Genomic DNA, 26,587 nt, shown 5'->3' on the forward strand with positions numbered 1-26,587 from the left:
TCAACATCACTCTTTATCATTTGTCACCGATAAATACACATATTTTACATGGACGACGTAGACTTACCTTCTTCCTTTCACCTGCTACTTGTAGGAGAGAGAGTTATAACCGGATGAAAAGAGACATATTTGTTACTTCATTAATTATGTCAAAATCATTGACCTGCGCTTAATTAAACTACCAAACTTAGATATCACCCAAATTCTCCCTTTAAAAAACATGTCATTGAAAAAAACTTATATCTTAAATTTGTTGTTTATATCTTATCCTGTATTTTATTTTTTAAACTAATCCTAATCGGTTTATATCATGGATTCCATTTGCATAATATAAGCTGATGAAAATTTATTAGTACATAATGATTAGACAAAGTGCAGTGTCTTATTTGTGTGTCGAGAATATTAAATAAATTCCAAAATCAATAAAATAGTTAGTTAAGTTTGTAATTAAGAAAAGTGACCAGGCACGCCGCATGCAGCAACTTACATTACATTATAGCTTATATATACATTACATTAGAGATTTTATAAATATTAAAATATAATACAGTTTATATAGATTACCGAAATGTATAATTATTCCGAACACTAAAGTTAAAAGTTATGTCTGAAATCACGATATCAAACTAGATTCGATTCCCTTGTGAAATTAACCAAAAAGAAAAAATGTACTCACTAGTCTATAATGAGTATAACCAAGCACTAGACTATTGGTTAAGGTTTAAAGACTTTTACACTCAGATTTGGGGTTCAAATCCTACAAGAATGCAGATTACAAGAAATCTAGATTTCAAATCCCGGAGAGAATGATTTATTTAACAATTATGCAGACTACAAAAAAAAGACTTACAAGAGATCTTCAACATGGGACAAATAAATCTGGTCAGGAATGGATTTTCATAGGACGGTTCAGGTGATTCAGTTAGGCTAGATTCTCATACGCAGGTAGTATTGTCGGTTGTCGAATCGTCTATTTAATTTTTTTCATATCATAATTGTAATATTATAATAAATCAGCGTTAAAAAAAATTTATGCTTCTTGAATTTGTTTATTATTATGAATTTACATATATTACATACATTCAAGTATACAAAGAGAGCCAAGTAAGATGTTCCAAAATTTTGGATCTTTATTTTATTTAGGAAATTTTGAAAGATGTGTCGTTTTAATTTATTTTGTTTCTTATCAATCAAAAACACCTCTCTGACATCATGCACATGAATACATGACCAGTTAGTTGCTGTTACAATACACATACGCACTTATATAAAAATATTTCAAATGACAATCATATCAGGACTGTCGCTTATAAAGAAAATTGTTTTACAGATTACATATACATTTATACAAATATCAACAACATGCGTTCTACAGATTTGCACTCGGGTGGTGGGGACAATAATGATAATAGTAGAAATCATTTTTATACACTTGATTAACTTAGAAATTTGTTATGGACAAGAATAGGTCCATTTATGTGAATATACACAATAAACTATATAAATGCGAAGAAAAATATCACTGAGAAGTATAGAAAAAACTAGAATTAATGTTCAGTACTACCCATAAATATTGATCATACCAATATGTTGTCGCCAACTATAGAGTATACTCTCGTCAACAGAAACCTGCAATGAGAGGAGAATCTCGTACACATTTTTGGTGTTTAATTTAAACCAACCAATTATTTTGAATGATGTTGTGAAGTTACAACTTCCAATAATTTTCGAAACTAAAATGAAGACTCTTATAATGTATAAACAAATAAGTGGTAATGTTTGATGGATCGGAGTATATAAATGTAACGTGTATTTGGTGTTGTTAGAGGTTGTTTGATCACATTTGTTATTCTTGACTACTAAACCATAAAAACTGACACATATATAATGTCTAGGAAGAGAGTAGTAGCTAATAGCTAATGTTCATACAAGAACAATAATGAAGTCGGTTGAGTGCTTTTTTTACTAATCTCGAAACTTGTTACTAGTATATTAAGCTCATTAACTAGATATACAGTCTCATATGGTAAGGGTCGACCTCTAGTACGAGCAACTAGCAAGTAATTAATCTTTTTAATACGGTCGTACAGTAGCTATAAAGTTGTCATAATGGAAGTAAGTGAAGAAATTTAATTCTGCACACAAACATGCATATAGATACTTTTAACCCCCCCCCCCCCAAGAAGATGCTCATCTCGTTTTACACCCATCTCGATCTAACTACTTAAATTGTTTACCTAAATATGATTTTCTTAAACAAATATATTATCTAGAGTTGTTAAACCACACTTTTTCCTATCTGGAATATTTTACTACGTCTCAAGTTTGCAAGATCAAAACAATGAAGCTAATCACACTAACTAAATCAAAAATGAAAGTATTTGTCTTTTGTGTAAACGTTGAATAATCCATTCATCAAAAATGAAAGTAATTGGTGATTCAGGTTTACCACCTAACTAATCATGTAATGTAACCGTTGAATAATCCATTCATCAAAAACTTGTTGCTTATTAAGAAAAAATTAGTAGTACACATTTTGTTTATATGTACTTGAGTACTTTGGAAGATGTACGTATGTGGGTAGCCATCACGTTAAACTATTTTGATTATACTAATAATATTAAGCTGCAAGAGAATATGTAAGATATAAATTATTTAACGAATTACGAATATATAATGTCAAAAATAAATACTATGACAAAGTAACAGAGGAGATTCCCAAGGCTTCTTCTTGTGCTCAGAATATTAGTTTTTTTCTGAACACGAGGAAGGAGAGAGCAAGAAGAGATGTTGACCGGTCGCATAGTCAATACAAAAATTAGTGGGCCCACTAACACCTCTTTACAGGGCCCATTGTGGCTTTCCCTTCTCCAATCCCCAAAACATGCAATTCTCCTCCAAACCAATTAAATATTTTCCTCAAACCAGGAAAATAAAAGTTAATACCGACTCAGTTTGATCACATGAAACCAAAAAAATTATGTTTGAAAGTATTCTGAAATTTTATTTTTAAGCTTTTATACATTATAAAAATAAATAAAAAATTTCATTATTAAAAGCAGTTTAGATGAAAAAAGATATATAACTTTTAGATTTATATATGATTAAACATTTTCGTTTATATAATCAAAATAAACCAAAATATATGATTTTAAAATTTGGGATATCTAGATTTAGGGTCACCTTTGAATACGAAAGAAACAAAAATCTCAAAAACTAATTCTCTTTATCTTTGTTATTTTCATACATTTTTTATCTTAATGATGGCAAAAAAAATAATCCCTTGGAGCAAGAACATGAACCTCATCATCCTCAATAATGACTTATTGACTGCCACCTTACAGATCCCTCTTTATTTTTCTTTTCTCTCTCTCACAAAACTCTTATTTCCAATCCAATTTTCTTGATTGAAGATAAGAAATTAAAGAGAGAAATAAAAAGAAATTTATGTGAAAAAAGGAATAAACCAAAAATGAAAAGAACCTCAAATGTCATGACCCTTAATGGTTTGGTGTTGAAAAGCAATAGTATAAACTTTATTCCTCTCTCATTGTTTTCTCCTCCTCTTGTTGCTATTGTTGTTGTTGGTGTCTGGACTACTCTGTGAGGAATTGGTACATGACTCGAATGTTCTCTCATCACTCTTATAGCTCAAACATGTTGCTTCCAACACTCCAATTGGACTCACTGGCACCACTCTTGCCGTTAATCTCGGTTGCTGCGGCGATAATTTAGCAGCTCCGGGCACATTGTCCCCTGTGAGGCTCCTCATCAGACTCAAACATCCCATCACCCTCTCCTGACAAACAAGGACAATGGGCCATTGATCAGATTCCATCACTTGATGAAATGTGTGAACTTGAAACAATACATCAGATGGGTTTTACCTGTTTGACATATGTGAGATTAGACAACGTCTTATCGTCATCAATGCACTTTATTTCTCCGGAAATGGAAGCAGACATTGCAGCGGCTGCAGCTACCTCAGAAGGCCTGAAGTCCAAGAATTCAATTGCTGCATTCAATTTTTTTTCAAACAGTAAACAGAGCAAGTTAGTTGCAAACATGGAAAGACTGTTATAGCTTTGCTTCTGATCAAACAAAGAACGCACCTTTAGTGGTGTTCAAGATGAACTGTGACGATCTATAGATCAAATTCTCTGAAACGTGACCGTTGGTCTTGTAAATGAAATAATCAACGAAGGAGAAGGGAGTTAGAGCTTGCAGTCTCCAATTCAAAGTGTTGAGTACCAAAAGTTCCATCCTTTTAATCGTTTTGGCCTCAAAAACAAACTTGGGATCTCCCACCTGCTCATTCAATAACATTTCAAGACTCACTAAACTGTTACAAGGTCTGAGTTATTAATGTGTATTGCACCTGTAATTCAACAGTTTGAGGCACATCTGATTCTTCCATTTTGGCTGCTAATGATAAGCAAGAGACAGCTAGCAACTGAAGAGCCCAAGTCTTGTCTTTCTATGCAATCCAAACAGACACACACACGCAATTAGTAATTAGAAAAACCAATCCAAGAGAAAAGCAAAGAAGAAGAATGAATATTACTTACTGGCAAGTCATAGGATGCTAAGAACCGATCCAAGTAGTTCATGGAAAGACATATGCACAGCGTTCCGAAATTGTAATGAGCACAAGCCTGTTTTCAGACAACAACAACAATAATAAGCATTAAAGACAAAACACTCAAGTTACTCAAACAGATCAAAATCTCAATCTAATGAGAAGATCTCAAAAGTGTGTGTTTTTTTTTTCCAATTCAAGACATCTAATCATCAGAAAGCCTCTTTTAAACTGATCTATCAACTGATCAGACAAGAAACTCAAAATCAGACAAAACTAGATTTGATGTTTTTTGACATAAAAGATCAAAAAAGGAATAAATCATCAAACCTTTAAAATCCAATCCAGAGCTTGGTTTCTAAGACGTAACTCCCAATCCCCAGAACGCAGCCTCTTGAGATACTCATCTCCTGGCGAAAACTCAACCTCTCGCTCCAACATCTCTCTGATTCTCTCCTCTCTCGGCGATGACGGAGAACCCATCATCGGAATTGATCCGTCGCGGTTAAAGTTATCATCTTTACTAAAAAGTTCGTGATTATCGTTCGTAAACCCGCCGCCAGGGATGATGGTTTCATCGTCGTTGTCAGTGATCCATGAATCGCTGGTTTCTCCACAAGTGAGATTCTCAGCCATGTGTTTGATCTTTTGTTATGTGTGTTTCAATCGTTTTCTTTATCGTTTATTTGGTGGTCTCAAAAGTTTCAGAGCGTTCGGACAAAACTCAAAAGTGATCAAGAAGGGAGATTTGTGAGGAGTTGATGTCAAGAGCTGCGATTTTCATGGCAGGAGAGAGAGAGGTTTATGGAAGAGGAAGAGGAGGAGGAAGTGGGAGAGTGTGTTTTAGGGTAGAGAGGGGAGAGTCCACTCTGCGTAGAGTCGAAATGTGATACACAGAATATACACTACAGACACATTTTGGAAATGTATTAAATACTAGTATTCATTAACATAAAGATATTGTATGGACAATATGTGCAACTTTGCGTCTGCAATTTATTTTGAGTTATGTGTAATTCCAGTTTAAACGGATTATGGTTAAAACTTCAATTTCTGGTTTATAATTTTTAATAATTTATCTATATTATTCAAACAAAATTTCTAGTAAGATATTGCCCTTGATTTTCTTAAATATTTATTGCCTTTTTAGAATAATTTTTAAATCAATTCGCCAAATTAATTTTCAACCATTCATATATCATGAATTTTGATAATCAATCATATATATTTTTTTTTTTTGACATCGATAATCAATCATATTAATACTTGGAAACAGAAAGTTAGTAACCAACTGGAAACTAAATATATTCTGAGCGTTAATGTGGATTCCATCCGTAAAATCCCTAACAAAACCTCCATCCCAATTCACAATATATACCAAATCATAAAAACCCTTATGTACAACCACGGAAATTTTAGCTATTCCATAAGAAATGTCGTCTAAAAAGAGATGTCATACTATGGTATAAATAAAATATGAAGGAGAAACTTAATTACATTTTGAAATTGAGAATCCAAATCGTGAATACATTATAACAATAAAAGTTTTTATAATCAAATACACATTTCATTTTTAAAATATACTTTTATATAATTATAACAAATAACAAATCTCGCTGCTTTGAATCAAAATCTAGTGTAGTTATTAAATTCTAAAAAAAATAGTTTTTAACTTTATTTTTAGTAGGTTTTATTTAAAATAAAATTACATATTTTTATCGGTCATTATAAACTACATATTTTTAATCCTGATTTTTAGTATTTATTTATACTGAAATATTATGTTGAATAATATACTAGATTTTGATCCGCACATCCGTGCGACCTTTATTCTTTCTATACTAAAATATTCTAATTTATATAACATTATTATTTTAAAATACTATTTTACATGAATTTTTGTATTTTTAAAATAAATTATCTTGTAAACATTATTATTTAAAAATACTATTTTACAGAATTTTATGTTTCATTTCTAAAATTTGGAATTTATATGGAAATTAAATTAAACTGAACCTATATAATAGTGATTATTTTTTTTGGATACTAATAAAACAACAAAACTTAAAAAAAAAAAACTATAGTATTTTGTACTTGCAAAATATTTTTGTAGTAAAAATCATATTTGAGAAATTGCTTGACAAAACACCAACTTGGATAGCATTTAAAAAATCTCAATTAAAGGATTGATTGTTTACATTATTTAATGTTTCATTCCTATAGTTTATGATTTATTATTTAGGTAGTAAATTCAGTTGAGTTCTTATAAACTTATGTAACTAATTCATATATATTTATAAATGTTTTGGGAGGGTTAATTTTGTCTTTTAATAATAAATTTAAGATATTTATGAAAAATCATAATAATTAATAGGTAAATTTGAAAAATAGTATCAAACATGAAGTAAAATTAAAATTTGTTGGAATTATGTTATATATTGTAACATTAAACCAGTTTGATAAATGTGTGTTCTCTTCACATGAATATTGTTGAAATATTAATTTTTTTGATATATATAGGTTATTTATGACGTTAGTATGCATATACAGTATATGATAAAAGTGTGTTCATGTTTAATGTATTCGTTCATGTATGTATTTATTTCGTATATCTATTATTCGTCCATTTATGGTTGGAGTAGGAGATGTAATACTTTATATATAGTGATTAATAAACCAATTTGGTATAGTTTTTAAATATTAAAATGAAATGGTTTTTTAATTCAATGGAATATATAAACGCTAATAATAGTTGACTAAAACTTTATATCTACAATATTTAAAGAGGTTAAAAGTTTCATCTACGAAAGAGGTGTAAATTAAAATTTAACCATTAATAAAAATATTAGATTTTTGTTAAAAATTATTGACATAAATTGTAATGTTACATGATACAAGCATTTAAAGCTGCGACCTCTAAGAGATAGTTTAAATTAAAAAATAACACATATAATAAATCATGATTTATGTTTTTAAATAAGATATTTTTATTTTAAAATTTAAATAGAAATGGATATTGCTTTCCAACAAAATCTTTGAAAAATGTGTTTTTGAAAAGTAATAATTTTGAGTTGTTATTATCATTAAAATATTTTAAATAATTTTCGTTTATAAATCAAACTAAATTAAATTTAAATTTTTGATTATATTTTAGGGATAATTTGTAAATTACTCCAATAACAGTTTGCAATTTGATAATTACACCTTCTTTTTTTTTTTGAAAACTACACTTTCCTAAATTTTAAATTTACTTTTTTACCCAAATTTTATATTTCAATAATTAATTTATAAATTAAATTAATAAGAATATTAATTATTTATGTTTAAGATAAATATGTGTTTTTAAATAATATGTTATTTTACCATTTAAAATTTACAATAACAAACATATTATAAAATAAATAAATTATGATTTGGTTGACTTTATCATGAAGTTTATAAAGATTTTATGTTATTTTCTTAACTAATATAAACTAGGGGTGGGCAAAAAACCGAACCGAACCGAGTCAAACCAAACCAACCGAACCGAAACCGATTCAAACCGAACCAAAGTCTATTTCAAACCATTCGGTTGAAGATTTCTTCAACCCGAATTGTTCGGTTCGGTTTTAAACCGAACCGAACCGAGAAACCGATGTATTTTTGTAATTATTTAAATTAAAAATATTAGTAATACTAATATACTAAAATTCTAATACCAAACCACATATTTTCCATTTTTCATTCATTAACATATATTCTTCTAACCGAATATGTAATCATTAAAATATTTGATTTAGAAAAATAGAAAAATCTTTATTTTTATATTCTTATATATGTAAACATGGATGTTAAATCTAAACCTAAAACCTAAAACCTAAAGTAAATTTTATTAAAAACAAAAGTTCTTCTCCACAACATCACATGGAAGATGGTTCATTGCAAACTTTTTAATAATGTTAGTTTTTTTTTATTTTAGTTAACTTTCATTTGTTTTAATTCTTATATATTTTGTGACTTTTAAAAGGTTTTTGTTTCAATTTTATATTGAATTTAGTTCACATAGTTTATGTTTACATAATTTATATTTAAAAAAATAATTTCTCTTAAAAAATTAAACTAAGAACAACCTAACTAAGAAAAACCTAATTAAACTGATAAAAAAAAAACCCAACCGAACCGAATACAAACCAAACCGAATATAAACCGAACCGAACACAAACCGAACTGAACCAAACCAAACTAACTATGGTTTATTTCAGTTGAAAAAATAATAGAACCGAACTAACAAAACTAAACCGGGAAAATAACCGAAGTGCCCACCCCTAAATTATAAACAAGTCACGTTGCATTTTCTACAAAATTTTAATTATTTTTTGAAGTCGTCATCTACCGGGACCAAGTAAGTTCTAATATTATGTATTCACATATATGTTTATTTTGTTTTACTTCGAATATGAAAAAGAAGAAAACTAATTATCATTCATGGCCTTGGCTTGTTCTTATTCTTTTTAGGTGACATGAAAACCTATATATTTGTTTAAACGAATGATTTGATTTGTAAATTTTACAAATTTGTTTTATTTATGTTGTTTATGTAGAGATGGAATACAAGATTCAAAAAGATAATAATGGAAAAAGAAAGGCAAAGAAAGACCAAACACATAACAACAGCTTAATCTGATTTTTCTAAAAGAAAAAAAAAACAGAACTATTGTCGGAATAAAATAGAAGCAGAATTAGAAACTGAAATATGATTCATGAATCAACAAACCTCTTAATGAGATGAGAGTAAAAATCTGTGAAAGTCGAGAAAAAAAATGGAGAGGATACAAGAAGGAGACAAGAAGACGAGACCGTGTCTTGAGTTCTTTTATTTTTTCAAATTAATAAAAATTTAAGATATATTTAAAAAATACGGGAAAGATATTGTGTAGATATATTAAAAAGATATTATGTTGATTGTGAAATAATGTTTTTTTACAACAATTTTTTTAAAAGTATATTAGGAATTGATAAATATTAAGATTCAGAAATTTGGTAAATTGTAAATTTATATATACATAAGTGTGTTTTTCCAAAAATTTAAACAGTGGTATAATTTTCAAATTATAATCTTATTTGGGTGAATTTCTTCAAATTATATTTTATGATAACTATAATTTAAATTAATCAATTTTTCGGAAATAAATTTCAAAATGCAGCTGAAAAGATTTTTAAAATATTTTGTTAGAATTTTCTTAAATGAATATTTATTTTTATTTTAAATAAAAATAAAGATATTAAAAGATATTATAACTAAAAGATATTATAATGAAGTTATGATATTATAATGAAGTTATGTACATTTGATAAATTTTCTAAATAATGGTCCAACTTAAAATATCACACATGAAATGAAGTTGTGACTTCTATATTAATAGAATATATATATATATGTTTTAGATGTAATTTAATTAAATAATATCAAAATATTTTGAAATACGAAATAATATCAATCATTTAAATAATTTTTTTATATATGAATTTTATTTAAAATAAAACAAATGATAACAATATATTTTATTTATGTTAATATAAACTTTATATAAGCTGTATATATAAATTTATGATTTTAACATAAGCACATATTTATGGTATTTACTGAACTGAACCGGACTCAAAATGTATTAATTAATCATATTTATTAATGTATTTAGTATTCTCTTTTTCGCAAAAATGATATTTTGAAACATTGTACTCGGATTAAGAAGATTGCAAAATGTAATGATATATCATTACCTAATGTATAATTATCTAAATACAAATACTTTAAGTTAAAATTTATTGGTTATTCAAACTAGTAAACATTATTACCAGTGGCCGGAGGCAGGATAATTAATCATAGGGGTTAAAATATTTTTTTTTTAAATTGAAATCTGCATAAATATGAGTGGAGAGCATTTGAATTAAAATGTGATAGGGGTCAAAAATATTATTTGAGAATGCTAATCGTGACCAAGGAACGACAAGAAATAATGCATTCTCTAACGTTCATAAAAAAATCAACATTCACAAGAAATAATTTTTATTTCTCATTCTCTATCATTCCTTTTTTTGTAGAGAAATAAATAACAAAATTATTTCATGTTAAATTTGCGATGGAACAACCATTCATTTTCATTCCTGCAATTGTATTCCTTTACGTTTATTTTCTATTTGTTCCCCTTGTTTCTAAAATGATCACCAGTCGGACCCTACATGTTTTCCTTGAATTCTTATAATCATTACATTACTTTATTTTCATAGATTTTCACAATATACAAAATTTTCTACAACTCTTTTCAAATTTAACAAATCTCTCAACTTTTAAAATTAACACTGTATAAATCTAAATCCACTTAACACCCCCTTAGAATAGAGGAAAATCGAGCATTGATAACACAATTTCCTTAAATACATATTTGTTATTGGTAGTATTATTTGTTTGATTATTTATGTAAGTTGGTTCTTGATTTAGTTTTTTTAAACTGAATTAAATAAATATAAAATAAAAGATCATTAGTCAATCAAATTAAAACAATTAATTGGAGAGCTCTTATAAGAATGACACATAAACATGAATCACTTTTTCTTATAAAAATGACACATAAACATAAATTACTAAAGTGATTCCTCAATTCATATATAATATGAATTTTTAAAAAACTTGAAAAAATTAAAAAATTTAGAATTTTTCTTGAAAGAAAAATTGTAAAAATTCCCATAACCTTTTTCAAATAATGTACATTTATCATGGGCTAATTTTCCAAAATGCTAAAATTTAATTATTTGTCTTAAATATAACAAAAATATATTATTTATATTGCTAAGAGTTTCAAACAGTCTTTTAAGCATTGGATATGCTCTAATAAATTATCTTTAACATGGTGATATGTAATGTAAAGATGATTGATCAGCATGCAAAAAAGGTATGTGCCAATATCTCCAGCGCTATACACTACACAACCACTACAAACATCATTAGCATATAAACTTGGGGAAAGACTTGCTGAACAACTAGTAAACATGACAAGAAAACAGCTAAAAGCAATCGAGTGTTTCATATCACATTTGACTGAAATCTACATTCGATATAGATATTCACTAGCATAACTTTGTATCCTATTTCAGATGAGATCAAATCTATTAAAAAGTTAAGCACAAAATATTCTACTAGTTCTTAAGGAGTTCTCTTTCATTTTTTTAGTTCCAATTCATTTCTTTGACAATTTTTTGAAATACAATTTCACCAAAATTATTCTTTCACTTTTTTAAAATTAAAAATAGACTTTGATCCCCACGTCCGTGTGCGTAACTTTTCATTTTGTAAATGTCTAACTTTGATATTATCGCAAATATTTTAAATATATGATTTATATTTTAATGTTATTTATTGTGTAACTCTATGCTTATTGGTTAGGTTTTTTATTCGACATTATTAATGTAAATGATTTGTTTTATACATTTTACATTGTTATTAATTTTCATTACATAAAAACATATTTTTGAGTTCGGTAAAATAAATTAATAATATGAAATAATTAAATATAGAATTTCCTTCAAAATTTCCTTTTTAAATTTCTAGAGTTTACTACATGCACTACATTTCAAACAAAAGTTTAGTTATACTATAGAAAATATATTTGTATAGGATAATTTATAATTTCATGTTGTGTTTATAAATATACTTTAGCATCTATCATTTTAGTATACTGCAGAATTTTATAAGTAAGTACATTGTTCAATTTAAGTAAGCCCTATTATTTTAGTATATTTTATACATAGAGCATATATCATTTTTTTTAGTATATTTTATCAATATATGCTATTTTTGGATGTTATGATATTAAGTTTTTGAATTTTTTGTTATTAAGTTAAACTTGAAAATAGTATCCCACTTTGATGTTTCATAATAAAATTTTATATAACATTAATTTATCATAATAATATATTACTAATTATGAAATTAATCAATGGATTAATTTTTTTTAAGACAAATTGGTAAAATTTTGTTAGATTTTTTTTTCAACATATTTTGTTATAACTCAAATTTAAATTTACAGTTAAAACTAATTTATTATTAATATTCTTATAATTATTAAGATTTATTTTATAAATGTTATATATTTAATCAAATCGATGTAATTGATGAAATGGGCCTAAAAGATATGAGAATCTCAAATCATTATGTGTCTTACGAGTTACATATACTTTATAACTATAACTGAATTATCAAACCAAACAATAATTATAATTTAATAATTAATTTAAAATTTATAAATAAAATTTAAGTAAATATATACATAAAAATATAAATTCTTGCTTTACAACATACTCTTTCTTAACCCTTTGTTATTTTGTAGATCCATCTTCTCATTTGTATATACACAAAATTTAGTTTCTTATATTTTCTAATTTTTTGTTTTCAGATTTTTTTTAAAAAGAACCTTGGAGATTTATCAATATTACTTTATTAATATATTTATGGATTTTCATATGATTTTACTTATTTTGAAAGCTTCCATTTAAAGAACCAAAATCCCCAAAATATTTGATAAAACTAACAAAACTTTATAGTTTCGACTTTAGCATAAGTTATGGTTTGTACAAGAGGAAAAAGGACTTTAGCATAAGTTATAAAATATATGTTCTAGATCTTAAAATATGGATTCATAGGTTGAAGAGATGTGTAAAACGGAGACCACTACATCATAATGAATCAGACTGTTCTTAAACTATCTATGTTGCTTTGCCCCACTTTCACTACATAATGGACGGCTTTGCAATTTGGCTAAGAATCCCCACTTATTCCAAGTGCAACCCGTGAGGAAAAATATTTATATTGTAAGTTTTATATACAAAAGTATAAAACCCAAACAGTCCAGTTTTTTCAAATGAAATTTATTTTTTATGGCACATTAATTTTTGGGTAACTAAAACTGGTTTGAAAGTTGTTAGAACTTTGGATGTTTGTGATCCAAAGCATATAAGTTTTATTTAGCAATGATGATTATTTGACAATTTAAATATCTTAGCTGGCTTTTAACTAAACTACCCAAAATGCCTCTTACTCCCATTCTATTTACATTTTCATTATAGCCACCGGTCAAAGAATACTATAAATCTTGATTTACATTTCATATAATATTTTACTAATCAACATAATTTTGATTAATCAGACCACAACTCGGAGCATAATCATTTTTGTGGATAGTGTTATCATATGGATTAGCTTTCATACAAAATAAAAAATCAGTTGAATATTTTGTGTTAATATGATGTAATAAGTTTTCATTATGCGTTAAATCCCTCTAAATTATTTTGGCAATCATGGATCTGGACCTCGTACCTAGCCCGTAAGGAATTGTCGCAAGACGGTATTGGGCTGGGTTTTCTAAGCCCGCAAATTAGCAGGCTTCGCAGAACGGATTGTTGCTGGAATGAGCTTTTTCGGGATGGACCGAAGCGGACCATGCGGAATTACAAGGATCCGCGTCTTTTTTCTTTTTTTTCTTATTTTACCTGAAAAACAAGAGAGAAAGAGTGAGAAGAAAGTGATTCGTGTGACTTTCTCCGAGAAAATGAAATGAGCTCTGGCGATTACGATTCGAACTCTGGCGATTACGATTCGAACTCCGACGATGATAATTCGAACTTCGGCGGTGTTTTGATTTGGTGTTCTATTTTTATTTACTTTGGGATTGACTGACAGCTTTGATTTGGTGTTTTTATTTATTTTTCCGATTTATCAAACTAAAGCATTAGTTATGAACTTATGAGTTATAAGTATTCGTTAAGAACTCAAATCAATAATGAGACTAAGCTATATGGTTAGGGCCTTGTCGACTAAGCTATTTAATTCTATAACAATGATGTCGTTCAGCTAAAAGAGTTAGTCTCGTAACTGAGTAGAGCCTTCTTTGATGTGTCTTCTATTTTTCATGTTCTCTCGTTACTGATAATTGTTCTCTCATTACATCAATAGACTAGAATACACATCAAATCGTACTGATCATGCTCGTAATATATTTGGTCGTGCATGCAACAGTAGAATATCAGATGTCATGCGGGCCGACCCGCGAAGGCCTACTAATACTAGGGTATGAGATTTCGTTACTCATTTTGGAGACCGCATCCCACGGTGGGACTGACCCGTCGTGATCCGCTTGAAGACGAATCCATTGAGGTACGGGACATGACGAACAAACATGTTCGCCATCTCTAACTATTTTCTGACTAAATACTACTCTCTCTGTTTTTTAATGTTACATATTCTAGATTTTTCACACATTTTAATAAAACACATTAAATTTGCATATTTTTTTGTGTTTATTTTTGTTTCATAATTTTAAGCCAATAACCATTCAGTAAGTGCAATTAAGTTTTTTGAAATTTGCAATTAGTTAATAAAACATGTCTTGAAAATATAAAAAATTGATCTTTTTAAAACAATTTTTTTTCCAAGAATATGTAATATTAAGGAAGAGAGGGAGTAAATAGTTATAAAGACAGCGAAAGATACGTGTCTCGCTGCTTTGGACATGATTGATCCAATAAGATTCAATCCAATCACAGCCCAAAAATAATATCGGGCCTTTTAAGGAACCTAATTAGTAAGTAAGCTCAAAGCCCATAACTTAAAACCCTAGAGTCTTCCTCGCTATAAAATATCTCATCTTATCGAGATAAGACTCTCGTTGAGTTCCGGCGAGAACGGAGAAACCCTAATCTCATCTTGCTTTATACAGTTAGAAGATCTGACAGTTAGCTCGTTTTCTTTTTCAAAACCTTTAGTTTTGCACTCGAATTTTCGTAAAACAAAGGTAATCTTGAAGGGTTTTCAAACTCAGTTTTCTATGTCTAGTTGATTAGGCTCGTATGAAAGATTTTTTTATTTTCGAGTTTTTGGTTGCGATGATGAGAATTTTATGAATAAATTGAAAGTGGAAACGCTTAATGAACGGTCGACAAAAATGTCGAACCTGAGCGGTTAGCTGAGCAACTCATCTTTTTTGTCTACCTCCGTGTAAATCTCTATCGAATTTGATCCTTTTTTTCTCTTTTGATTGTTTTTGTCCCCTGTGTTTATTTCATGTAAAGATTTGTTGCTATGATGAGAAAATATATAATTGAAAGCATTTTTTGTGCTTAATGAGTCAGTCGACAATAATGTCGATCTGAGCGGTTAACTGAGCAACTAAATTTCCTCCATGTTTTACCTCTTTGTTATACGATTTTTACTTCATAAGTTTTTCAACTTGGTATTTGCACGTTATGATCCACACTAGTGCAAGCACACAGCTCATTTAATTGCACATTAACTACTCATCTCACTGCATCAACCTAAGCTTCTCTTTATCCAACCCGAACTAGCCATGGACGAACATGATCTTGGATTTTAATTTAGATTACATTTAATGTGGCGAAAAAATTTAATCTTGGGTAGAAACCGAAAATACTATATGCAGTAAATGTTTAAAACAAAACAATGATTTAAAATCTGTCTTGTCCCCAAAACTGGCTCTTGTTTTGTATTCCCAAATGTTTTTCGTTTGAACAAGGGTTCATGAGCTATTTTCCCACAATAACTATCATATAGCATCAGATTCTCACCGAAGTATGACTCCGTGTTATATCCCCACGAATTGGAAGTTGCAAACTTATTTCTCCGCAAATCGATAGTTCAAAACTTAATTACCAGTAGACGATAGTTTATATCAATGTTTTGGTTTTAATCGGTTTAATCTTAATCAAATAATTTTAATCAGTTAAACCAAACAAAAATTTAATTTATATATATATATAAATAACATATTTTACCATCTTCTTCACAGGTTTCACAACACCGACACTGGTCTTCTTAAACGTTAAGTTTTGTGGCTCCTTGTGCAATGTTTGTCTTCCTCTAACCCTTCACACATTGTATCTGAGCATCTCCACAATCCAAGTGTCACAATCTCTCCTCCGCCTAATCGAAAACACATGGTTTCTGGGCACTTAGGCCTCTCAAAGAAAAGCTTGGGCAGATATCCTTGAAGAAGGAGTGACGATGATTTGGAAGAAGAACATAAGTTTGATGTTTCTTTGATAAAAATTCAAAAGAGATTAAGACATAACTTTAGTACATCACAAAAACAGAACCTCTTAAAATTCAAGTTAGAATTTTCAAAGTGTCTCGAATCAGAAAGGACAAAGACAAGAAAATACGATTCATGGAATATCAGTTAGCTGAAGCTCCGCTTATCGTATGAAGATATAAATTGGAGTTTATGAGATTCTCAGTTTGCAGATGTAAGGGCGTTAGTAGAGATGAAAGGTTTGTGAAGAAGATGATAAAAATGTTTTTTTTGACAAAAATATATAAAAATTAAAATTTTGTTTGGTTACGTATAAACATTAAATCGACTTTTAGAGATTGTTAGCGAACCACAACGTATGCGTGATTAAATTGTTAGCGAACAATTACTCTAGACTCTTTGAGTCCCTGGTCCCAAGACAACAATCCTGTCCAAATGTGGAGTTGGTTTTAATAGTCTAGTTTATGTCGGTGGTCGGGTTTAATAAAATGGCTTTTTTGAGAGTGTTACGAAATTAAATAATGCACATTGTTGATGGGGAAAATATCTTGGATAGTACCAGAAAAAACAATTAAGACTTTTCCTTGTCAACTTTAAATTGTATTAAAGCCCATCAAGAGCACATGCAGATACATTCATACACTCTTATAATGCCCAATATAATGACCCAAACAAGGAGATAAATTGGCAAATGTTATAAAAGTAAGAGTAAATGTGGGGAATATACCAATTAAGGTTTAAATTAGCTGAATGCCGATAATTATGGATAACCAAAAAAATAGTAATTTTTTGACACTGTGCGGACGAAAATACCCTCATGCTTTATCGAAAATAAATAACTCTAGATTTATCAGCTAAATCTTTACATAGCAGGTAACAATCTACATATCAACTAACATATCAGCTAATAATTTCAGTATCATCTAACAATCTTTGTATCAAACAAATGTATCGACTAACAAATCATATATCAGTTAATGAAACTATTAACAATTAATTAGTTATCTATCAAATAGCCCCAAAACTATTTGTAACAGCTAACACTTCATGTATCGATTAAGAATCCATTAAAATCTAAATAATAGCAGGTAAGTAAAAAAATACCTACTAACGTATATATTATCTAAAAGTTGATTGTGAGTCGAAATTAGAAACATTGGAATTGGGGTGAGATAATAAGATTAGCATTATGGATATCAAAAGAATCAAAATAAAAAAAAATAAAGATTTGTGTTGAATTAGAAGATGATTTGAAGAATCTATACGAGAGATAAAGAGATTAGAACACATAAAATGAAAAAGGGAGAGAGATAGAGATAAGGGTATTATAGTCATAAAAAATATTAAAAAGAAACAATGATATATGGCAAATTATATGGGTTTTTGGGTGCATTCTTACCAATTACTCTAAAAGTAATGGAAAAGTCTATCTTTATTCGTAGCATAAATATTCCTTATATAGGAGATTATACCGTCATAGATAAATGAAAAGATTACAAATCATAATCTCTTGGTTATGATCCATCCACAATCTGGTTCATAACACTCTCCTTTGGATGTCATAACCATTTAGAGCTTGTAATGTGTTTTAATGTTTCCTCATTAAAACCTTACCAGAAAACCCAATTGGGACAGAACCATGGTGAAGGAAAAAGAGTACAACACATATTACTCCCCCTGATTTGGACATTACTGAAGGTCCCTTGGACCTCTCCAATTTTCTGCAATCCGTGGATGATGAAGATCTTGGGCAGAATATGCTTCGTCCTCGAACATGATAGTTGGTTCTTCTTTACCATCGGCCATGCCACAATCTGATCGAACATATTGAGTCATCGACCTCAAATACACACACACGAAATCTTGGATGATGTTGATGTGATATGTGTGTACCACCATGTGTAAAACATAACATGTCTGAAAACAAATCAACAAAACCAAATAACCCCTCTTTGGGCTGGTTAGTATAAAATAAATCAAAATCAAAGGCTTCTTCATCGTCCTTCTTATGGACCAATCAAATCAGTGTCTAAAACAAGACTTATGCATCGTCCATCTCAGGACTAAATGGACTTCTTTATCGTCCACCTTTGGACTGAATGGATCAGTGTCCAAAACAAGTGATCTCACGCCCATGTACTAGATAATGGGTGAGACTGGTCCATATTAAATCTCTTGAGTACCATTTTCTGTATATACTATTTGATGCACAAGGATTTCATTGTTAATGTACTCAAGCTGTAATCCCAAACAAAACTTTTTTTTTTTTTTAAGATCTTTCATCTCAAACTCTCTCTTGAGATATTCAACTGTTTGGGAAATTGTATCCAAAGGTTCCTAGGATATTCAGATTATATACTTTGATGATTATCAATATTGTTCTCGAGAACTTGCTGTTCTTTCAGCTCAATACCCTCTAGTACTTTCATTATCCAGTGAACCATATAAATATGCAGTCACTACATCAACTTGCTGCAAGTCTAATTTTCTCTCTTATATAGCCAGACTTATGAGAAATCTAAAAGTAGTTGCATCCACCACATAGGAGTATGTCTCCTCATAATCTATTACTGGTCTTTGTGAGAATCCTTGTGCAACATTAGCTTTATATCTCACGATTTTTATTCCTTACAAGACCCATTTATATCCACTGGTTTTAACATCATATGGCGTCTTAATCATATGGCCAAATACGTATTTCTTCTTTAAACTATTTAACCCCACGTTTCCATTCAATCCAATATGTTCTACGAGTGTGCACTCTTATATTGACTTGGGTTCATGATCCTCGCTTATATTCATAAATTCAAGTGCTACTTTGTATGCAAATAAATCATCTTATGTCGACATTCCTTATTGGTTCCATTATGTTCCAGACATGATATAATCGATTGAGATTCATTATTATCAGGACCTTTAATACTTTGCAGCTTGGCGTCCCAAGCTACATTGTTTGGTACCTGTACCTTAGAGCCGGTCGGCCGGCCTTATCTCCATGTCTGGGATGGTTTTCTTAGTAACCTCGGATTTGGATTTTGATTATCATTCTCTGCACCTTTCTTTTGTTTCCGAGGATTCTTATCTTTTGGAACATATTTGGTCTACCACGTTTCATACGTTGTCTAGACTCTGTAGCAACTTGACTGTGTCTCTTCTTGGGCATTAAATTCGTTGGTGCTTTATAAGCTAGTTTATATATGACTTAGTCATTCTTTTTCGGGTCAGCAAATGTGTCTGACATTTGATTAGCTAGCTTTGTAAATGTATAATCTTTGGACGTCTATTTCACATTCTTTAGTCCGAGGATCTTGCCAAGACATTGATGGTTGATTTCATTTTATTTCTTTTACCAGCTTTATTATTTTTTTCTCCTCCTGGTCTTAAAATAATCTGTGTACCTGGCCTCAAATATAATCACTCATAGTTGGCTCAAAGTACTTTATTATTGTGGGAGAATCATATCCAACATATATCCCCATCCTCCTTTTGAGGTCCCATTTTAATTCTTTGTGGTGGAGCAATTAATACATAAACAGCACATCCAAATGTCTTATGATGGGATATGTCTGGCTCTTGACCCGTTAATAATTGTGATAGAGGATATCTATGCTCACTAAATTGCCTGATGCGTATTAACTTAGGTGCATGTAAATTTCGTGTGGCCTAAGCTGTGAATGGGAGTTTTGACCTCATAAGTTATGGTATATTTGTTCTTGGTATGGACATGTATCACAGAATTGTCCACACTTACCCACATGGACATACCATAATCATTTAAACGCTTGAGACATGTATTCACCAGTATTATCTAGACATATAGTCTTTATTATGAAAAAGAGGCTCGTAGCCGTTTTACTGGTGATGACCTAATGAGTTTTCCTTGTGTACATGCTACACACGTGAGATTCTTTGGGATAACTCTTCTTATCTTTTAATGTGTGCCTTTTGAATATCAATTTTTGCATCATGTTTGGACCAGGATGGCCAATCCGGCCGTGCCATAAAGTGTATATTTTCACAGGCTTTTGGCCTCTATCATACTGATCTATGCATAGTCTAGGTCAGTAGAGAATGCAGGTATAGTCTTTAGGACTTATTATGGCCTTGGGCGATTTTATACATATATCTGAAGGAATTCTTTGTTTCCTTCGCCCATTGTTTCAATATGGAAACCATTCATTCTTATATCTTTAAAACTCAGTAGGCTGCTCTTGCTCTTAGAGCTGGGTGAATTTAAGGCATCACTGATTACTAGATGCATACCCTTAGGCAATAATATATTAGCCTAGCCATAGTCTTCTTTCAGACTGGCGATACCTGCTTTAGTAATTATATTGGCGTTTTTCAGTGTACTCATATAGAAAAATCATTCATTCATTTAATCTAATCAGACAATGTAATAGAAATAAATTCAAGGAGATAAAAATCAGAGAAAGCATACAAGCAAAACAATCACACAAGCTTGATGTCGAAATCAGATTATCAACTTGATTCTTTTAGGCAATCATAAGTCTCATATTCCATAAGATCATCTTGATCATGTTCGAAATTATTTTCACCATCTTTATAGACCAAGTGGGTTTCAGGATTCTTCCCTTTCAGACTCTCTTTGATATATGTCACAAAAATGTTTGGGAGTCCTTCATATCTTAGCCCCATGGTTCCCCATTCTGCATCTATGGCACACTGATTTGGTCGAGCTTTGTGGTTTAAAGGATATACCACGACCACTGCCTTGACCATGGCTCAAATTGGGTTGATACCCACGGCCTCTGCCATAGTGATTCCCACGACCAAATGTGTTATAGTGGCCATGGCCACGTCCTTTCCACCCTCCACGGCTAAGACCGTGTGGTCTATCATTCTGGACGTGGTTACCTTTTTTTTCTTCTGCGGCCTTATTGGTATCAGGTAATGGGGTTAATCCAGGAGATCTCAATTCACTGTTTCTCATCAGTAATCCATTATTTTGCCCAGCTAGCAATAGACTCATCTACGGACTTATAGTCCTGGATTCTGGGATTCCTCCAATCAAATAGGGCCTTTGGTAATAACATCGTTCTTTGGTGATCATATCTCGATTTTTTTTAACTCTGTCCAAAGGTCTAGAGGATTCTCTATAGTCAGATACTAATCTTTGAGACTCTTAATAAGATGATGGCTAATAATTAATATTGCCATGTATCAATCTTTCTCATTTGGCATTATCGCCTTTTGTGATTCATTCACCAAGTCCTTTGACTTTAGGATAAACTCAGTATCCAGTGCTCATTTCAAATAATTATCTCCAGAGAGATTTAGGGCAGCAAAATCCAAGTTGATTTTCGACATCTCAAATCATATATCAATCAATTTTAGATCTCATAAAATATTTAAAATACGGTCATAAACAAGACATGCTATCAATTCAATACATTTCTAATAAGCAAACAAGCCACACGACCAAATGTGATATAATGCAATAAGGCCACACAGATTTATCAAGCAAGGGTATCGACCAAACAAGCAATTTCTATATGTTTTCATGTGGCCATATGGTTATAATGCAAACCTAGCATACTGATTCTATATGTGCAGGAGTAGAATTATGGAACCTCAATTTAAAACAATCAGATCATACAAAGGTGATAATAATCAGATCATGCATATAACATAAACATGTTGGTCAAGATGATATATGATGCAAACTGGCCACACGGCCAAGGAGATATGATGCACTCAATTTTAGCAATCAGATTCTATATGTGCAAGGGTAATATTAAAACATTCAATCATGATTTAGCAATTAATCAATCATTTTCAGGTATGAGATTTAGCAAGACTAACAATCAGATTCAATTAGGTTTTATCAAGACTAGCAATTGGATCAATAATCAAAAATAATCAAACGGATTCAAGCATTACACAATTTAGGGTTTCGATCCAAAAATAGGGTTTCAATCATGAAAAACCAAAACAATCAGTTTCAAGGCTGATTCTATCAATTTTTTTTAATCAGTTTCAAGGCTGATATTAGCAAGATGGAATCAAGCAATCTGATTTGAGGAATACGCAAATTAGGGTTTAGGGTTTCAATTCGAAATTAGGGTTTTATCAATCAATCAGCTTCTAGCAAATAATCTTAAACCTCAGAACAATTGATTATATCATGAAACTATCAACCTAGTATAATATGAAACCTCAAAACATTCAATTCAGATTATGCAATACACGGATTCTGTTTTAGGGTTTATCAATTTGAATTAGGGTTTATATTGTAACAGATTCTAATATGCAATATTAAACCTCAAATCATTCAATCGTGCTGATAACGTGTTGTAAATTAATGGGAGAAAGAGATTGTTGAATCAGACCACTAAAGGAGTTGAGCCGCGAGCTGGACACGAACGGGACGCGAGCTGGAATGGATCGAGTCGCTTCTATCGGGTCGCGGACGTCCTCTGTTGCTTGATCGGGAACTCCTTGATCGTCGGACGCGAGCTATCTGATGCTGTCACGAACGAGGAAGAGGTCGCGTGCTGGAGCTGCTCTCGGGTCGCGAACGTCTGAGCTAGGATCAGGAACGCCTTGGGCTGAAGCTGATCGGGGACGCGAGCTGGAACATATGCGGGAACAAGAGACGCGATCGGGGTTTAGGGTTCGTCGGATCGCCGGCTAGGGTTAGGGTTTTAGGATTTTTTGATTTGGGTATTAGCTTAGGGATTTAGAGTTTCGTGCGGATAACATGTTATAAAAGTAATGGAAAAGTCTATCTTTATTCATAACATAGAGGTTCCTTATATAGAAGATTACACCGTCATAGATAAATGGAAAGATTACAAATCATAATCTCTTGGTTATGAGCCATCCACAATCTGGTTCATAACAGCAAAATGGTTTTTTTTCCCTTGTGGCGAGAGAATTTTTTGACACGTGCATTATCTAACTATTTTCGCACTAACTATTATCGTATGAAGTTTAATAATCTATTTTATTGTTCACTGAAATTCAAGATGAATAAAAAACTAAATAAAAATATAAAAATATATTTTACATATTTAATTTATTCACAACTAAAATTAACATAATTTTTTGTTATTTTATTATTTTTACCATTTTCTATTATTTAATTTACAAATTATATATTTATTTAACTATTAAAAATATAAAACGACCAAACTAATAAGAAAAAATTAGAGTGCAATACATAATGTAAACATAAAACTTCAACAATCACAGAGAAAAAACAAAATATCATAGTAACATTAACTCAATAAAGGTTTAGTGGTGAAAAAAGATCAACAAAGAAAACTAATCTATCTCATCTTACCATATAATGTTTTGGCTAGAACAAAGAGATATCAGAAAAAAGTTAAAAAGATAAAATATGAGACAAAGCAATATCCAGAACACAAAGGGTCGCGATCAAACATCAGTTGCAAAAAACCAAAAAAACGGGTTAGAGAAAGAATAATCATCGAAATAATAAAGTCACCACGAAACAAAAAGACGCATGTCTAAAGCACCATAAGCACAACTACCAGTTAAGAGATAAAAAAAAACACTTTACAAACTAGATAATCACATACAAGGCGCTCATGCCAGCAAAGAACCACAAAACTCTGAATAAAAAATACCAAAGCTTCAAAAGATTAACTCCGCACACCTACACCAAAGGATACATGAGAAGAAGATAAACAACCTGAGTGAGGGAAAATGAAAGCCAACCACTAAGAAACCAAAGCTTAAGCTTGAGACCATAGACAATCTTCCAGGCGCACAAAGCATACACATATAAAAACACTATCCAAACATGGATTATCAAATATGGCGAAAGGGAGAGCCACAAGAGACGTGATCATCAATGAAAGGTGCATCGAGATGAGAGAACAAAGAGATAAAAAAGAGACAAAATGAAATCAACAAACCGTGGAGCCATCCTCGAGCTATAAAAAAGAGCATAGAAGTCAGATCACCAAAACTCAGATCTTAAAAACCAAGACGAGCAGAGACTATTGGCGGCAAACCAACGACGAGGAATACAACATCAATGACAACTAAACTCTGATCCAACTCAAGGAGATGTAATTTCTAACCTTAGCCAAAACCTAAGGAAAAAGATGACCAATATTGACCGAAATAAAATACAAAGCCGTAAGAAACAACCGCACAACATGGAACTAATATGTCTGATCTATAACAAATACCAGATAATCTCACAGAAAAAGAAGGTGAGGAAAAACAAGAGCACAGAGGTGATTCTTTTCACAATGATGATTAGAAGCACTGCACACCGAATAGGTAAACGAAATACATAGATGGTGATGGCTCATGGTCAAAATATGGGGGAGAGTGCAAAAAACATCTAAAAAGAGTAATGTTCAAAAATGTAAAAAATTAAAATACAATTTTGATGCCGTTAATCTTAGAATCAACAAATGCCTAAAGACAAAGTTATTGAAATTCAATATATTTTACATCAGAAACTCACTTCACCACTAACAAGTATTATTATACATACAACAACACATTATTAAAAAAAACACTTAATATATTAACTTATTACCTACTACCACATAACATAATATCAAATAATGATCTTTACAAATAAATACCGACCACATAATCACATCATCCAAAATCCATATTTAATAACAATAAAACAATATTCTGCACGAAGCGCAGACACCCCCTAGTTATTAAAATAAAATCTAACTATAAAATTAAAATATTTATTTTTAATTGTAAAGTTATTTTAAGAATTTTATTATTTTGATTTTCAATAAAAATATATTTAATGATATTATAACGTCTCACCTGTCCATGGCTAACGAGTTCTCACGTCCGTTCATTCGGCCCGTGGGCCCATCCCTTCTACCGGGCGTTGAGTTAATTTTTCAAAACTCGAAAGTCTTGTTTACTGATCCTACATATCTTTTCCCGTGCTTTAGCCTAATTCGTACGGTGTCGCGGATCGCCGATAAGTACCATTTTCACTATTCTAGCCAAAACATGTTTAACCATAGAGTTTTAAATGGATGTGTGACGGAAAATGTAAATCAACTTTAGTGACATATATAGCAAAATCTATCATTTAAAATTTTTCCATATATCCACGGAATGTTACGGATATTTTGAAGGTATTTCTCTTTTGTTTGTTCCAGCATTTAATTTCTGTATTGTCACCCAATGTTTTTCGTTCTAACAATCAAACATTACTCCACAGGACAGGTAAAGAAAGCGAAACTAAACATATCATTTTTAAAATAATCTATTTGCCCGTAACAAGACAGCAAGTCAGCAATCCATACAAACGCAACGAATTATGATGGTATCAGATTCTGATGACTCAAAAGATAGTTAGTTTTACGATTCGTGAATGTGTGTTTTCTCGTATAAACGATTTAAATGATCCTGTTGAATAGATTTGAGGATCCGATTGGCGATGACCGTAACTTTAAAAAATTTTCTTAGAAAAAAATCTATAGATTTTTTGCTGTGGCTTTAAATTTTGTTGTTGTAGAATTTTATGAAAGCACTAAAAAATTGCTTTGAATATTTGGCTCTGCAGAGCACTTGTACAGCTGTAGGTTATTTCTAGAGCTGTGGTTTCAAAAAAAAAATTTAAAGCTTGATTGCTTTTACTTTGATGCTTTAGAAATAAATAGGGCGTCGACATCCTACTACTATCACCTTGACGCATGTGTAAAACTAAAGCATCATAAAACACGTGGATGATTCCACCGAATTTCGTTTTGTTTTATTATATACTTTTGGGCTTACGTTATATGTTCACGTTTTTGAAGATTTCATTGTCCATAGCTTTGATTTGAGATCAATAATTTGATCTAGACTCTGATACAATGGAATAATTAGGAACAGTTCTTCATAAATTATTTGAACACTTCTAACTCATCGAAAGTATTTAAATAAATCATTGATGCTGTCATCT

General features: G+C 30.6%; 1 protein-coding gene and 2 non-coding genes across 3 annotated transcripts; 2 read left to right on the forward strand and 1 right to left on the reverse strand.

Annotated features, from left to right (window-relative positions):
- Positions 1–3,207: 3,207 nt before the first annotated feature.
- On the reverse strand, positions 3,208–5,488 carry LOC106429358 (cyclin-D2-1). Its single transcript, XM_013870109.3, has 6 exons — positions 4,910–5,488; positions 4,569–4,655; positions 4,379–4,477; positions 4,113–4,308; positions 3,888–4,015; positions 3,208–3,799 (listed from the first exon to the last, which is right to left on the reverse strand). The coding sequence occupies exons 1-6, from the start codon at positions 5,213–5,215 to the stop codon at positions 3,548–3,550; spliced, it is 1,068 nt and encodes a 355-aa protein (XP_013725563.1). The 5' UTR covers positions 5,216–5,488; the 3' UTR covers positions 3,208–3,547.
- Positions 5,489–15,488: 10,000 nt separating this feature from the next.
- Positions 15,489–15,581, forward strand: LOC125586813. The gene has a single exon (XR_007323341.1). It is a non-coding gene; the product is annotated as a small nucleolar RNA snoR128 (small nucleolar RNA).
- Positions 15,582–15,684: 103 nt separating this feature from the next.
- LOC125586814 lies at positions 15,685–15,776 on the forward strand. The gene has a single exon (XR_007323342.1). It is a non-coding gene; the product is annotated as a small nucleolar RNA snoR128 (small nucleolar RNA).
- Positions 15,777–26,587: the final 10,811 nt, after the last annotated feature.

This window comes from Brassica napus, chromosome C4, assembly GCF_020379485.1.
Source record: "Brassica napus cultivar Da-Ae chromosome C4, Da-Ae, whole genome shotgun sequence".
In the NCBI taxonomy this organism is placed as follows: domain Eukaryota; kingdom Viridiplantae; phylum Streptophyta; class Magnoliopsida; order Brassicales; family Brassicaceae; genus Brassica; species Brassica napus.

Bases quoted from the DNA above. Each gene is read 5' to 3' on its own strand.
- LOC106429358 (XM_013870109.3), bottom strand. From the start codon at position 5,215: ATGGCTGAGAATCTCACTTGTGGAGAAACCAGCGATTCATGGATCACT. The intron at 4,656-4,909 runs GTTTGATGATTT...GTCTGAAAACAG, and splicing joins CTCTGGATTGGATTTTAAAG to GCTTGTGCTCATTACAATTT. The intron at 4,016-4,112 runs GTGCGTTCTTTG...AATTGAATGCAG, and splicing joins CATCTTGAACACCACTAAAG to CAATTGAATTCTTGGACTTC.